Here is a 17,400-nt window from a genome sequence, read left to right as displayed (position 1 = left end):
CCACGGAAATCCTTGTCAGAAAAACTGTGGCAGCTGTATGCCTACACATCAGTAATAACTTTGAAAGTCTCTCTAGTTCTCCTTGACACACATATGAAGATGTCCTGTACGGTTTTAAAGTTACATACTGTATACACAGAAGCAGTATTTTAACAACTTCCTAGAAGTATGATAAATCTGCTCTTTTAAACATCTACATACTAAAAAAAATGACTGGAGGTATTTGGATAATTATAAATTGGTGCAATAAATTTATCTCAAAGTAACAGGATATATCTAAATCAAAGAAAAGCAGTAAGCATTTCTAAATGCAACAAATTAGGTTCAAAAAATAACATTTTATACAGAAAAATTAAAGAAATCATTTAAGTGAAGTGTCAGTCCTTCCTTATTCCGATAGGAGTAATTCAAACATGAGAAGCTCCAAAGTTCGAAACAACTGTAACGTCACATATGCATATAGATTAAAGACACAAATTTAAAATCATGCAAAATTTTACTAGCCTAGAACAAAAACCAGACAATCCTATCTTATGATCACATATTAGATCTTTAGAAAACCAGTTACAATAGGTAATACTACACACTCAAGGCATTTCAGTTTATGCCTGAGAAATAATTCCTCCTTACTTATTCCTGAATTTACTGCAACTATTGTGACAGTAAGACTGAGATCAACCGTGCTTTCATCTAACAGAACATTACTCTATTGAGAAACAGAGAAACTGTCTAATAACAAAAACTACCCAGTTTTCCAAGTATATTTTAAATTTAATAATTGGTGCTGGAATTTAAAAACTTAAAAACTACCAAAATCTACTTCATAACATACAAACGAGTACATTGTTTTCCTTAAGAGTTACAGGAAAAGTAACCTGATGCAAATTTGTTCAAGTGTTCAAGAATTACAGTTTATACAAGACAACTAAACACAAGCATACTTCGGTCTCGCTTTCCTAATGTGCTACTACTTTAAAAAGATTATTGGTGTGCTTAAAATTAGCAATTTTCTTATGTGTTTTGAAAAGTTTGGACAATAGTTTTGTTGCTTTTATTTTGCTAAGATGTAGGTGAATCCTGCTTCAAAATTTACTTTTTAATTCAAGTTATAAGGAAATCAGCCACAACTTTGTATCACCACATCCTTACCTTTTTACCATTGCAGGATTGTAAAGATAAATCTTCATAAACTGTCTCTCCTTTTCATGGTAACCATAAAAAGGCCTGGAGAGGAAGAAGTAAAAGCAAGAAGCTAGCCAGTTACGCTGTGGCATTTATTCAACCACATTTTACTATAACAAGTATTAAAATGCAGGGGAGAAAAATTAGAAGATAAACTGCATATCCAGGAGAATGAAAATTCCCATGTGTCAGGCCAAAGGGGACCACTAAGTTACTATATAAAGATAAAAAGAATAGGCCCTATGCATGTCAAAGTATCTAAAAAAAAGAGAAAATTAGAAGACAATTCTGGCTTAACATTGTTTCTCACTTTCCCCTCATGGCATACCATCACAATAGTACTTTTAATAAATTTACTAGTGCTGGACTGCTTCAAAAACAGCGTTCAGCCTTTTTGATAAATGCTGTAACAAAGTCCTCAAGGACATAAATTCTGCAGATCAGGTGTAAATGAGTAAATACTGGCTGTGTAATACAAATAACTGAACAATGAGATCCACTTCAGCTGCCCCTTTTCGGTGATTACTAATCATCTCATGCACTAAATGAGGCATGAATCCTGAAGAAAATAGGATTTGAGAATGCAATTAAAGAATACATAGCATAATGAATATGTCAAGACTAAACTGAGGTTGAACAGGCAGCATTAATTCTGGTATTACTTGAGTGAATTACTGACTTTTCAGCATCTAGAATTCTAATCTAATCTAACATGCTTGTAGAACAGCATGTTAAGGGAAGAGGCCATAATTCAACACATCAGGTGAATGCAAGAAGTCTACAGTTTGTGGTAATCACAACCAAAGTCAACAGAAATTCAGGAAAGCATACATTTAAATGTTACCTCTACAAAATAAAATAAAATCTCTTCATCAAAAATATTATTAAAAAAATGCAACTGGGATACTTACCAGTTAAGTCAAAATGAAGTTCAGAAGTAAGAGTGATTTCAGTCCTAAATTAAATGCAAACTCAGCAGGACTGCACAACTACAGCATTAATACTGCTATCCTTAATATGGTTAAATGTGTACACATTTAATATCACCAAAAGCTAGACTGACTGTTTAAAAAAAAAAAGTTATGATGTTAAAACTGAGCTAAGTTGAAACAACAAACTTAAAGCTGTTAAGCTGAAAAGGAGGAGATCAGATCTTGTATAATGAATCAATCTCTTTCTTATAGAGATAGTATAAACCTAGTGACAGGTTATAAACATTGAGTTATAATGACTCAATGTGCTGCAGGCATGCAAATTAAAAGCTACTTTAAAAAAAAAACCCAGCACTTGCATGGCAAGTGATCCATACTCACATTGACAAGGCAGCAGGGAAAGCAAGATTTACAACACTTCCAAGGTTAGCTATGAACACCTACTTTAACTTCACAATGCACAAGAACAGCATATTTTGCCTCTTTTGTATTCCTGGCTCTCCACTATGTTTGGAAGTTAATGCAACAAAAATCTTGTATGACATAACAATCTTCCTGCTAATGCAGAAGAGAAGAGAAGACAATCTCCAAGATTTAAAGAAAAATACAGGTTTCTCACCAAAGAGACACTGTAGTATCTATAAGCAGAATCTGACTCAGGTCAGAACAGAAGAAACAAATTTGTGTGACTACATAAGCATGTCTATCTCCCAGGTGAAGATGTATTACAGTTTCTGTTAGGTGCCTCCCATTAGCCTCTTACGCAAGCAAACAAAATACATGAAACACTTTTCTATGCTTCTTTGAGGCAATGAGCATCTGACTTTCAGTAATGACTGTTTTGAAGCTCTAAGGCAAGAAAGGTGAAAAAGAGGCAGGTTCTCCTACTCTCCATCTGTTGTTTTCTCACTGATTCGATGAAAGACTGTCTTCAACAGTCTACTCCACGCAGCTTTCACTGTTGAGATGAAGAGCTATACTACAATTCACGTAGCTCTCACAGAAGGAACAAAAATAGATTTGGTGTGTTACCTTCTTTGTTACTACAAAAACACATCAGAAAGTTCTGATTAAAAATGAAAAGAAGTTATTGCAGCCACTTTACTAGCAGCATCTGGAAGATACCACTAAAACTGGCTGGGAACAGAAAGATTATCTTCCTAAACTTAACAGTCAGAAAGAACATATTGCAAAAGTGCATGAAAAAAAGATAAGTAAAAGATAGTGCTGCACAGTAGTGAAAATTAGCATTTACATTGTTTTGAAGATGAAAAATTCAATGCATGTGTAGACTGTGTTCCTCCAGGACAGCTTCCTATTATTTAGTATGATCTGACATTATTTTTCAGTCCTTGGTTATGCAAGTTAAATAAAAATTGATTAAGAAAATCCTTAAAATGTTAACGTGCAATAATAGCACATAGTTCCAGCAGCAGTAGAAAGCTACACCAAATAAAACAGAACAGTCAGCTTGTCAGAAGTAAATTAATGTTTAAGAGCCTCCACTTCATGGCCTGTGCTGCTGGGAGAATCAGATGGATAAACATGACCTGACAGTCTCTGTGATATGCTTCCTAAAGGGGCCATCTTAGACAAACAAAGAAAAGGAGGCCTAGAGTCAGGGTCCTGCAAGACATGCCTGGTCACAGGGAACCTAGAATAACCCAGACACGTAGAAAATGCTGGCTGGAAAGTACTGCTGTAATAGCAGAGACAGAAAAAGCTAAAAGGAACAGATTTGGATAAATGATAGATACTGGGATCCAAGTTTAGGAAAAAATGGTTGTGTCAAGCATTTGGGGGAAAACCTGTTGATTATGTTAAAGTCAAAGCAAGTGAGAAGAGTTATTTAGTAGTTGTACAGGCCTGTATGAAGACACACATGGGGGAAAAGAAAAAGGAAAAGCACTGCAGTTACCCAAGTCCATAGTAAGTGCTTCTATGTAGTACAACTGCAAAAATATTTAAAAACAAATAAGCAAAAATGCTAACAGGTCATACTTACATTCCAGATACTAATGACACTTTGAAAACATGTTGAATAGTAGAAGACGGATTGCCTAAAGCAACATTAAGTGCTCTGTCAATGCTGAATGCCACTTGACGAAGATAGTATTCTGGATGCTGTCCAAAACCATCATATGGTACATAGAGGTAAGGAAAGATACCATGTAAGTGGAGACAAGTCTTCTGACCTAAAAAGAAAAGATAAACATTTGTTTTCTAATGGCTACATCTTTTTCTTCTTTTAATTAGTCCCCAAGTTTGCATTTTTTCAGGTTATTTTCAGGTTCTACATACAGGATAAATTTATGAAACAAGTTCAGGTATATTTCAAACAAAAGGTACCAATTTAGAGCAGTTCTCACATTTGATTCATAGACAAAACCAATACAGAACAGATGTGGTTACATGACATACACAGGATTCCACTTGTGTAACAGCTGAATTTGCCACTAACAATTTTCTTTGTACTAATAACACAACACCTCTCTGAGAATAATTTTGCATACTGAGTCAGTGTTGGATGGTTAATGGTTTCTAAGCCTCTGTGTAAATTTCGCAGTTCTTCCCATTCCTCACCGGAATAAACACGCAACCTCTCATAAATTAAAAAGAACATCCAGAGCATCTATGAGGCCATTCAATATTCTAGTTAAGGCCCAAGTTGGGATATGGAAAACAACCAGGCAATTTTCAGCTTTTTAAATCTGTGGATCCCTGAGACGTCTCTACTGCATATGCAGACCTCTAGCCTTCTAACAACACACTTCTCAGCATTGGCTTTCATGAGTCTGCAATAACAGCTGAATGAAAGAACACACCATGAAAACCATTGTGCTAGACGAGAGCTTGAGCTTCTGCTTCAGACAAGGCAGTACAGTGATGTGGACCAGGATCTTCTAAACATACCATGTGTTTTGTGGGGCTAGTCTCAACTGTAATGCGTGTTCTCTGTCCTTTCCTCACCACAATACAACAGAGCATATATTCACTGCTGAAACTAACATCAGATCCTGCTCGCCATCCTTCCAGCCCCCAAAATCATTCATGACTTCTCACTGGTCAATGAAAAAGTTTCACAGAAAAATACTATATAAGCACATGTCGCTGATTAACCCCACCACACCATAATGATATGCAAAATACATCATCTTGCATTTTGTTTGGATTAACTCCCTGCATGAAGATAGCAAAACAGTATCTAAAGGCAGTGCTTTCATCAACTAGGAGATAAATATTACAGGTAAAGAAGCAACACAACCTCACTGGTCCACAAGACCAATGAAAAAACTTCCCAAAGTCCATTGTTTCAAACTGAGATTATTTCTCAGCAGGTGGACCTTGCCTGAACATTCACACCCATATCAGTGCACCATTGGCCATCCAGTGAAGACAGCTCTAAGTCCATTAAAGCACAGGAAGAACAAAGCTTCAGAATCCAGACTGCCTGCAAGTTTTTACACCTGTGAAATGCATGCCTCCAAATACCAAAAACAGCATAGCATTTTTTTTACTGGGGGTCAGATGTATCGTTCTTTCTTCAAATATTTATCAGACCTTCACATAATGTTTAGAAGTGAAAGAAATTGCTTAAAGGATGGTAGTACAAGTCCAACTTCCATGGCAACTTTTATTCTTCCTGTAAGTCACCCCCATCAAGTCTTTCTCTTCAGCAGTGTTTAAATACAACATATATAGACATTCATAATGTTGAGGTCATCATCTACGATGAATTCTGACCATGCTTTTAAACTATTTCAGGAGAAAAAATTTTCTTATTTATGTATTATGTATTTCAAATAATAATACACTAAGAAAAAGGGAAAACTAAAGAAAGAGAAACTATGAACTAGAGGGTTTTTTTTAATGGCAAAATAAAGGACAGTAACAGCTTTATATGGCAGGAAAACCTCTGCCTCCTAACGTGGGAGAAGTCATTTATTAGTAGCATGTGAACTGAGAGAGTATCGATCTGTGAAGTGGTAGCAGACCATTTATTTTCTGTACCAGAGTCACCAACAAATCTGAGTGTTTACTCATGGTTGTACTTAAGACTGATTTTGAAATAAAGGATTCCCCCTCCCCCCGCCGATATAATTAACAGAAAATTAATAGTAGTTACCACCTAACTCAGGGAAATCTTATAAGATATACACACTGAGCTGCTTTTAACTGTTGATTCTGCCAAGAAAGCAAACAAGCCACTGCTGATCTAAGACTTCTACTAGGCCAGCAGCTGTCAAGTTACATAGGTTTATACAGCTACTCACTTTGATCCTTGTTAGTATTGACTCATTTACCATGATATTTGGTTATATTGCTATTTTTATTTACAGTCCACATTACTACAAGTCTTACCCTGGTAGCATTAAGAACAGAGTCATTTGCTTCCATTGTTTAAGTAAAAGCATCGTTTTGCACCAAACGTCATGGTGTTGAGTCTGAAGCCCAGACTCCAGTAATAGCAACCATGGCTTGCACTAAGCCATTACAAATTCTAGTGCATTCTTTCCAATAGAGTCACAAGGAGAAAACAGATCTACCCACTGAGGATCTCAGGTCACACAGACTCATCAATTAACATAAATGAAAAACTTGGCTTGGGATAAGGTTAAGAAGTTTTATGCTTTAAATGTGTCAATCTTATATTTCTGTTTCTTTTCAGAGATACAGACAGAAGCAAATTTGTACCACTAGAACAGCAGTGACTGCTACAGTGACCACTTACAGTGACCAACGGATGTTATTTTTACATCTATTCATCAGTTTCTTTATATCTGTAGAATCAATGGAACTGGTGCTCGACAGCAGATTCTGCAGAAAAGCCATACAGTTTATATGATTGCTTTCCTCAGAATTTCCCAATGCAAAACTGGATGCCTGGAACTGATTCCCTGAGTTTTCAGATGGGACAGGCCACTAAAATGTTTCATGCTGTGGCCTCATCATGGACCTACTGCACACATGCATCACAACTGTTCTGTACACAAGCCATACACATGATGTGTCTATTAACAAAATGAACATAATGTGTACATAAATGCTAGGACTGGTGGTGATCACGGGTTATCAGCCAGGAGGAGGCTGCTGCACCAACAATTTCTCTGGCCCATGCTCTCTTAAAGACTCGGGTCTGCACTGGTTGAATTATCTGCAGGTCACAGATTGAGCATCCCAGTATATGACAAGTGGGCTGCTGAGTAAACATACAGAAATCTAGAAGTAAAGCTGAGTCTTATTCACAAATCTTTTTCAGGTGCTGAATGAAGTGGTGTATGAAGGAACACAAAAAGTACTGCTGTAACATAGAAAAGAAGCAATACACAAAACCTTGAGATATTATGAGATAGTCAACTAGCAAACTGGCCATTTTCTCTGAAAAGAAGAAACTGCAAACTAAATGCCAAAATAGATGAATAGCCAGAATAATAATGAATCAATAGTCCAAAAATAATATAAACGCAACATTTTCAGACAGTACAGAAACCCATACTTAGAAAAGCAAGTGGCATAAACGTTACTGAAATATTAAAACCAAATATAGCATTTTGCATACTTGAAACCCATATGAGAGAGATTAAGAAAGCCAGCCTGCTATTTTTTTGAAGATGGTTGCCATATACATTACTATTAGGAACAAGTACCAAGCATAATCCTTGAGCTACTGTATCATTTAAAATATTAGAAGAAAAATCTGCAGCAACTCTTAAGACAGAAAACTTCAATATAATTAGAAGAGAACTGGAGCCAGTATGATAAAGGAATGCAAAGTTGCTCAACAACTACTCAAGACATCTTCTGACCACCAGAATGCTAAGCCATACAGGATGATCTAGTATGGATAAAACCGAGATGCAATCTATACAGAATCACAGAGTGGTTGAGGTTGGAAGGGACCTCTGCAGGTCATCTGGCTCCCCCCCCCCCCCCCCCCGCCCAAGCATATGAACACCTAATTTCACTGTACAACAAGCTAGAGAACCTGAGAATTATTATTCAAGTGTCCTCAGAGAAGTGCTTTTTCACCATTTGAAAAAATTGATTTTTTTTTTTTTAACTTCTAAAAATTTCCTTCCGCTGAGATCAAATTGGACAAATTTCTGTACAAAAGAAAAATGTGAAAATTATTCATAAGGGACCTTACTGTATTGTCCAGTTCAGGAATAAATTCTGCAAACAAGTTAGACAAGGAGCACCTAAGCACATGGAAATCTGTGTATATATTCGAGGAGAAGATGACAGAAGTCCACCTGTTCTGGATGTAATTCCATACATATATGACTATCAATACTGAGGTCAAGGCACCCCAAGAAACCCCACACTAGGTTTCAGGATCTGCTCTACCTACCAATAACCAAACCCAATGTTTCCACATCAGACTGACCTAATCACAAGGCTACAGGCAAAGCTCTACAGACCTGAATTTCTACCACCACAGACAGGAATGCAAGATTTCTACAGTAAGAATAAGAGGCTGACTCCACAGCTCAGGGGCGTTTCATTCTCAGTATTGTTTATGCATTAGATAGGATGATTCTAAAATACAAAATCCCTGCATCTGAGATTTCTAATAATGAATGAGAGCACATCCTACAGTTGTGATACAGTTTTTACTAACTTTTTATAAATTACACTCAAAGCCATTTAGCTCCTGTTCTGTAATTCTTAGTTTAGGAACTGACTATAGAACCCTCACAAGCTGAAGTTAATACTGGAAACATTCTGAATAGACATCACCTCATTTCGTATTTAGAAAACAAAAACTAAATCTAGATAAATATGACTTCAGAAAACAGTTCAATGCTGGTCTACATGCAAACATATTTTGCTGTGGTATTTTTGCCACAGAATAAGCTATCCCATTATAAGAAGCTAAACAGAGCCGTGGGGAACAACTACACAGATCCACTCCCATGTAAATGAACAACCAGTTTTGTTGAAGCTCTCCCTAAAACTGCTATTTTAATTGCTGAACTATGATCCATTTCTCCCAGACCATTATAAAATACAATAGGGTGGGAGTAAAAAGGAGAATGCAGCAGCATTTAAATATATGGTAAAATCCCATGATTTTAGGAAAAATTCTGGCTGGACATTAAAAAAAGGATGCAGAAGATGGAAGACAAAGGGCTTTTTATACACTTGCCATCTATTAAAAGTACTTTAAGTGCAGTTTTGTAAAGTGGCAGGACTAATTAAACATGGACAGTATTAGCAGAAGAATGCACATGAACACATCAAGCGTGTCACTGCAGGCTGTAGAAAAGGTTAGACAGTCATAAGGGATTTCCTTCCTTTAACAGCAATAGTAAAGTGAAGTCATTAGAAACCAAAAGACATGACACTACCATCTTTAAACGATAATAAGTATTTTCAAATAACTGTTGAACCATGTAGATTTAAAAAAAATTGATAAACAAACTGTGAACAATGATGACTACAGAGAGTGGGGGAAAGTAACAATCCTGTTAGAAAAATAATTCTAAAAATGAAAATTTGTAAATGGGACAAATATTAGAACTCAATTTCAAACTAATTTTTTTCCCCACAATAAAAGTTACCATACCATAGGCAATCTCACTTACCCCTTCTCCAGGAATAGGCTTCAGAGAGCAACACCAAGTTGTAACTGGAGTACTTACTCTACCCTGCTAGGCAGGTGCAACATGAGCATCTTCTGCACAGTTTAGATGCTGCTTTAAATTGAAGCTATGTTGCTCACTGGAGTGGGCTTGTCAAGACACTGAACACTGAATATCACTCAGAACTGAGCTACTGAAAATGGATAGGACTCAATTACTTCATAGTGCTAATACAGCCTATGAAAAGTCACCATTCTTTACCTCTCACAGAAAGCAAACAAATCACATACCTTACTTGTATCAGTCCGTGTAATACTTCCATGAAGACAAGTCCCTTCCCTAGCGAAACTTGGGAGGGTCTTTCCCTCTTAAAATGTTTTCTATGTAATTCAAAAAAAAATAACAGTTTAATCTTTTAATGTCAAAGAGTTCTTTAGTAGTATATCACATTAAGGTAACTTCTCCAGCGATTAAGTGAAACTTTCAACCTCTTCCCAGAGTCCTGAATCAAGTCAGGTTTTTTGCAAGGGGTGAGAAGAAAGGGAGGACTACACACATTGTAGTCTTAAATACTGGATACTAGAGAAACAAGAATAATAAAACAAGGTCTTGCAGCAGCAAGATATCCTCAAAACAAAATCAAGAACAGCACCCAAAGACCATATTTCATCTATAACATTAGATATTTGTGTCAAGGCTTTCAGTTTTTCCGTGGCATGTGAGAAAACACTTATTTCAGTAAGATTTGTAAATGGGACAGAAAAAAAATATTTTTAAATTAAATTTGTTTGAATCTAAATGTAGTGTTTGGTTATTTAAAAGTCTTTAGTCAGTAACTGTTTCTTGTAACATGTAATATCTCTACTCTCATGAAAAGAAAAAATAAAAGAAAGCTTATCCACTAGGAAAATGAGGGCCTGTGACTAATTACAAATAGATTTTCCCTCATCCTTGATGTAGAGATCCTTAGAGAGGGAGAAGGGCTGGGTTTTCCATCTGTAATTTAAAATTAGAAATCTCTCTATAACTAGTGCATGTTGAAGTAATACCTAGCCTAGAATCAAAGAGATAAGAGTCCAATTCCCATCTAGGAAGAATTCATGTGTGGCCTTGGGCAAGTTACTTACCATAGATGATGCACTTTCTCATTGTAAAATTGATGCAACCATACTTTCGTATCTGAAAGATCTGTTAAAGGGATAAATATACTGAAGGAATACTTGGAGACAAAAAAAAATGGGTTCTAGGAGTACGCAATGGCTAGGAAGACATAGGACAAAATGTTCAAACCAGCAGTAGTGTCCTATTCAGGATATTGCCATGTCTGACTCAGCAAGCTTTCAAGAAAGGGAAGCAAACTTTCATGAGCAATTTGTAGGCCTAGAATCACACTACTTATTATTCTTCAAATAGCAGGCCCCCGCATCCTTTTTTGTCTCACACTACTAAAGCCTGAAATTGTACCCAGCTTTCTTCAACACTTTTGCATCAGCAAAATTGAAACAACCCGACCATATGAAAAATCTATGACCTCAATCTTCCATCTATGGGATGGCTCAGTGCAGCGAGAAAAGTAAGTCAACAAATTTGTTCTTCCACTTGAACTATGGGGGGGAACAAAGGTGAGAGAAAAGCAGAATATTCAGATGTGAAGTTGAATTACATTTAAAAAAAATGAATCCAAACATCTAAGATGCCTAAATATACCACTACAAGAGAAAAAAGGTAAAAAATTTGTATGAGTAAAGTTTCTCTCTATATGCAAAAACAAAGATCAAAATTTGGAATAAGCATCACACCACTGCAGTAGGCTCCTAAAAGCAGATAAGGAGATCTCACAAATTGGAAGAAAATGCAACGTATCATCGGTTTTGGGGACAGGGTACTCTCCTCCAAACCCAGAAGGATAATAGCATTCTTGTGCTTTTGAAAGCAGCACAAAAATCCTCTCCCCAGAATCCTGGATGTCTCAGCAGTTTCTAGATTTGAGCAAGAAGTCTACAAGCCTCCTTGAATCTATTATCTTCCAAAAGACAAATTCCTCTCAAGTTCTCTAGCAAATGTGTCAGGTCCCAAGGTCAAGAGGTCTGAGAACCCTGGAACAGATGTACTGCTCAGAGGTTCAAAGATAATAGCATATGTAACACCAAACGAAATTACATTTGAAAAACTGATTTTTACTGAGTGCCTAAGTACATACGTCAGTTGTCACATTTCCAACCGAGAGCCATTCAATTAATTTGCTCACAGACAGCTTTTTATATCAAGTATATGTTGTCTTAATCATTTGAAACATTAAGCATAACAGACCACCTGGTTCACCAAGTCTTGTCTTCTCCAGTCTAGAAAGCCATGCAATAATCACACAAACTGTGAGGTATCTCGAAAAGAAGTAACCTTCGAGGCCTCTCAGGCTAGAGTTTACATTGGGCATTACTGTTGATGGAAAATATCAACTGCAAGCCCCAAAAGCAAGGCTACTATCTTTGTCTTACTGAGAATTTTTAACTTGCATTTTTTTATTCCAATATGCAAGAGAGGCTCTGTTATTCCTTTTCACATAAACAGCAAGCAAACCCCAAGAAAAGCATAAAAACTGAGACAGGATATTTAATATGTCAGCTCGTGAAGATATTCTGATGATCTCCATAAAACTACCTCCTCCTGCCTGGAATTGATTAGGACCTTTTTTGAAAGAAACAGCTATTACCTACAGTTATCACCAAACAAAAATAACTGAATCCATAGTGGAGATTGTAGGAAAAATATAACTCATTAAATTTACTGTTACGCAGTCATACTATAACCAGGGAAGTCCAGAGATGCAGAAGATAATTTAAAAGTAAAGTCTCCTGAAATAATGGAGACCAAGTAAGTTAAGCACCTCAGATATCAAGGTTGAGCTATGTAGCAACCATTCTTCACAAGCTTGATGACTTGTGAGTTACGAGAAATGGCAACAGTATTTTCTTTTCTTAATAGAAAGAAGCACACACAAGACAAGGTTAAGTATTTGCTTATTAAATGCCCATCTGCAAAATGAGCCATCTACAAAATGTTACTCTTGCTTCCTCTATTGACAGATTACTCATGTAAGCAGCTGGACAATATCAGTAATATTTCTAGAATGAGGATGCCAGCTAAAATGAACTAAAACACGTGAATGAGGAAAATGTAGCTGGCCCCAGCTACAGATTCTAGCTATCATACCAGGCTCTTGGCATGCACAGGCCGGCAACATAGGCCAAGCTGCTATTCTGGTAAGAATAGCAACCACATGAATGCAAGAGGCAGACTGTATTAGACTACACTGACCAAAGCATAACTGAATAGAAAAGCGTGTATTTACTAGTCCCAGAAAAATTAATAGTGTGTATTTTACCACACCCTGTAAAAGGTGAAAAAATAAGTCAGTAGTAAAAAGGGGGAACAGAGTAGTCACACAGCCTTTGGTTTCCATTTCCTTCAACTAGCTTTCATTAAAGACCGTTACTGCTACACAAGTTCCCTTAGCTATCTTACTAGTCTTTCTTGATGAAAGCAACACAAGCCACATGCAAATAGAAATTGGTGCATATATATTGAAAGGAGAAAAAGTTCTGCTGGTTGGTAACTGAACTTGAACTTTCACCTCTGTATGAGGCTCATCTGCCTATTAAGTACTGTAACGAGTGTTTATTGTTCCAGTCACAATTCCTCTTTTCTTCCTGTATCAGACAAAACCAGTCAAAACATTTTTGTTCAACAGGTATTTTTCTGGCAACTAGATAGGTAGTTGGAAAAAAAGAAAAAAAAAATTATTGCCAGAGACTATTAGTTACTCTAAACTGCAGGCAAACCCCCCTGACATTAATTGTGATAAGGTTAACAGTGTTTTTCATCAGCATTATCTTTCATAGACACTTTTCAGAAATGTTGACTATTTATAAATTCCTGAACACCAGCAAGTTTGTGTAATCCCAGAAAAATGATACACTGTAGAGTATACACACTCTTATGAGTCAGGTTAGTTTACATTAACAAGTAAATGACACCACATTCTGCTTGTTGTCTCTTCCCCTATTCTTCAAACAGTGCTAACTAATTCTATGAATATTTCTTGGAATTTTTCTTTTCTTTTGTATTTGCATTAGGATCTCCCACTCACAGGTAGGCGTCATGTTAGCCTGTTCCTCTAGCTGAGGAAAGCTAGAGGACATGCTCCACAAAAACAAGCCCTGTTCTAGGATACCCATAAGTAAAATTGTGACACTTGATACTCCTTATCACACATACCCTTTTTATTTCATTAAAAAAGTTCTTAACATCTTTTGTATGTTCTAAGCTTACTATTTTTGGACAAGCAGCAACTTAGGGAGTACTTCCTTACTTTAGACACCTTTTAAAATTTCTCTATAAGCTTTTGAAAGGGCTATATGGCATGTGACAGTAATAGCAGGGAACAGAACTTCACGATCCAGAAAATAAACTGTGTTCTTAGTATCTTACTAACTCTGTGTTCAGGGTTTACATGGCAAGCTGTTGGCAGACAGGGGACTGCAGGGTTGGCCACTGAGGGAAGAGGCCAGGGGCTGCCCTGTGCGGTACACAGCCAGCTCCAACAGACCCACCACAGAGCACAGCTGAGGTCCTCAGCCAAGCTGGGGGCACCTCTGGGAAAACATGTTTAAGAAAGGGATCACCAAAGTCAGAGAAAAGAGAAGGAGAAACAGCTCCATGGCAGAGCAGATATCCCCTGCAGCCTATAGAGGACCCCCCACAGTGGAGCACAAGGATACTCCTGAAGGAACTGCAGCCCACGGAGAGTCCACACCAGAGCAAAGCAAAGATGTGAGGAGGAAGGAGTGGCAGAGAGATACCACTATGTACTGACTGCCACCCCCCTGCCATCCTCCATGTAAGCTTGCAGGGCTGGGGTAGGGTATGTGGTTTGGGGACTCTGGAGTGAAGGAACGAAGCTGAGCCTGGGAGAGGGGGGAGGAAAGGCGTGCTGTTTTAATGTTTGAGTTTGTTTCTCACTACCTGAATCAATTTTAATTGGCAATAAATTAATTCATTTTCTCCAAGTAGAGTCTGTTTTGCCCGAAACCATAATTGGTAAGCAATTCCCCTGTTATCATCTCAACCTATTGTTTTAGTGTTACTGTTTTTCCCATTTTATCCCTCTGCCTTATGGGGCAGGGAGGGGGGGGAACACGGTGGTGGTGGTGGCAGAAGCAAGCAGCTGGGTGGGAATTTGGCTGTTAGCCATGTCTAACCCAGCACACACCAGTTAACAGAAACGATCCCCTGGATGTCAGCCTCTAGAGCCTACAAATTATTTCAGAAGGTGCGGAAAAGGTAACAAATTAAAGCAAGTGTTAGTAGACTTACACCTGCTATCTTGTACCTAACTTTACTAGACTTCAGAGGTGTTACAGCTGCAAGTCTCTGCTTTAAACCTTTACTCAGAGTAGAAGTTTCAGCCTACCCATATTAACTCAGTAAAGAACAACATACAGACCCAATCTCCAAAGTAATAAACCTTTCAATGCAACATTAACATATTTAACCACAAACTTTCCATAAATTAGTCATATTAGCATAACTTACATTAAACAATGTAGTGGTATAAACATTGTCCATTCATTGTATTAATATAATAATTAAACAATGTGGGAGAAAGTATTATCCTTTACAACAAACCTATTGAAAAACATATTAGTGAAAGATATGCCTGTTCATGAGTCTTCCAAGAAAGGCTACTTATGAAGGTACAGAATATTCAAGACATTTCCAAGTGGGGGAAAAAGAAGCTACAGCAAGCAGATAGGGTGATAAAATGTTCTAATCCACTGAAGCTTTTTAAAAAGATGCTATAAATTGAGACTGTACATACCTCAAATCCTTATTTGATGTTTTTCCTAAGGATTCTCATGATAGGACCCTTCAACCAGCTACACAAGGGAAATGATTTTCAGCTGATATAGCAGCCTTTGGTTTGCTACAAACCAATCCCCAGTCAAATTCAATTCTACAGAGCTGTTACAGAGGGAGCAGGTCCACAGATGATTTACAGAAGCTGTATTCCTGAAAGCTAGTGGTCTGAATCCTGATTCATCTAACAGAATTGTAAATCCTGAGCAATTCTATAGTTTGTATCACACATGAACACACACACAAAAAAATTTAATGCCCCCTTTTCCCTCAGATAACTTTTAGCCTCTTTGCTCCAATTTAACAGTTGTTCAATAATTATTATTCTTACCTTCAATAGCTATTCAGGATTAACTCTTGAGAGGTACTGTGCAAGCGCAAAAATAACCGTTTTAAGCAGTAGAAACAACAGCAGCGTTAAAAAAAATCTAATTCATAGTACAGTATTTTTCAGTATTTTTTTTATTCTGATGAATGATGTTCTCCCCTTTACAGTACAATAGCATGGTATATGGAAATCATGCTACAGTAATGTCATTTCTCTATTTTTATTTTGCTTGCCAAAATACTAGGTAGTCTGCTTGCTTGTCAAAAGACCTGGGAGGGTAATAGTCTTATACAAGAAAAAAAGTTCTTGAAACTAAAAGTAAATGAAACTAGCTCTTTTTAGACTTATTCTTTTCCCACAGATTTATCTACGGTATTTCAAAAGAATCTATATTTTAGCTTTTTGTCTTCTGCTGTGAATATAGTCCTCAGATATCTGTCACACCCTCAGCTGTGGTTACCAAAGAGCAGGGGTTTTTTTTTCCCCCTACTCCAGGTAAACAAAGACCTTAGCATCCACTAAAGTCAATAGATGTTAAATGCAAGCACAGCATCTGTCACTCTTCAAATGTGATCTTTTTATGCCTTCTTCTGTTCTTTTATATATTACAAAATATGTAAATGAATGCTCTTTCAGTAATACAGCTGGTGTTACTATTTTATTCTGCACATTTTGCAATACTATTAAGTATCTTACTTCCTATTTTGGTTTCTTTTGTGACATGCTACTTCACTTCCTCATCTTGAATTAGGCATCCATCCCCCTCTTTTCATCTTCTGTAAAGTCTGCTGTCTCTTGGCAGCACTTGAAGGGTTTAATGGCTTTTTGCCTGCTCTAGCCTTTCTTTCTCCAAAGAATGCCCAGTCTTTGTAGCACTCTTATCTTAGGCTTGTTACAGTCATTAATTGATAACATACACACTGTTCTAGTTCTTCACATAATTAGAACTCCAAGATCTTTTTCTGTCTCGGTGCTACAGCAAAAAAAAAAATTAAACATTTGAGCACTGTTTTGGGTTTGTGTGGCGGGGTTTTGGAAGCAGGGGAGGGGGCTGCAGGGGTGGCTCCTGTGAGAAGCTGCTCGAAGCTTCCCTGGCTCTAAGCCGGACCCGTCTCTGGCCCAGGCCAAGCCCGTCAGTGACGGCGGTAGTGCCTCTGGGAGAACAGATTTAAGAGGGGAAACCTGCAGTGGGGAAGGAGATTAGATTTCAGAAGGGGAACCTGCAGTGGGGAAGGAGATCAGATTTCAGAAGGGGAACCTGCAGTGGGGAAGGAGATTGGAATGTGAGAAACCCCTGTGCAGACAGCAAGGTCAGTGAAGAAGGAGGGGAGGAGGAACAGGGGAGGAGAGGATGCCCCCGCAGCCCATGGTGAGACGGCAGGCTGTCCCCCCCCAGCCCGTGGAGGGGAGCGGGGGAGCAGATGCCCACCTGCAGCCCAGGGAGAGAGGAGCCCAC

At 37.7% G+C, this 17,400-nt stretch overlaps 1 protein-coding gene across 1 annotated transcript in view; it reads right to left on the bottom strand.

Annotated features, from left to right (window-relative positions):
* REV3L (REV3 like, DNA directed polymerase zeta catalytic subunit) overlaps nucleotides 1-17,400 on the bottom strand; it is a 126,174-nt gene that overhangs the window by 73,353 nt on the left and 35,421 nt on the right. The window contains exons 2-3 of the mRNA XM_069805055.1: nucleotides 4,120-4,309; nucleotides 1,150-1,224 (exon numbers count right to left, since the gene is read on the bottom strand). Coding sequence (XP_069661156.1) covers nucleotides 1,150-1,224; nucleotides 4,120-4,309 — 265 coding nt within the window. The remainder of the gene's footprint in view (nucleotides 1-1,149; nucleotides 1,225-4,119; nucleotides 4,310-17,400) is intronic.

Source organism: Haliaeetus albicilla, chromosome 17 (assembly GCF_947461875.1).
Source record: "Haliaeetus albicilla chromosome 17, bHalAlb1.1, whole genome shotgun sequence".
In the NCBI taxonomy this organism is placed as follows: Eukaryota; Metazoa; Chordata; class Aves; order Accipitriformes; family Accipitridae; genus Haliaeetus; species Haliaeetus albicilla.
Note: the sequence above shows the minus strand (reverse complement) of the source record. Positions and strands in the feature narration are given on the sequence as shown.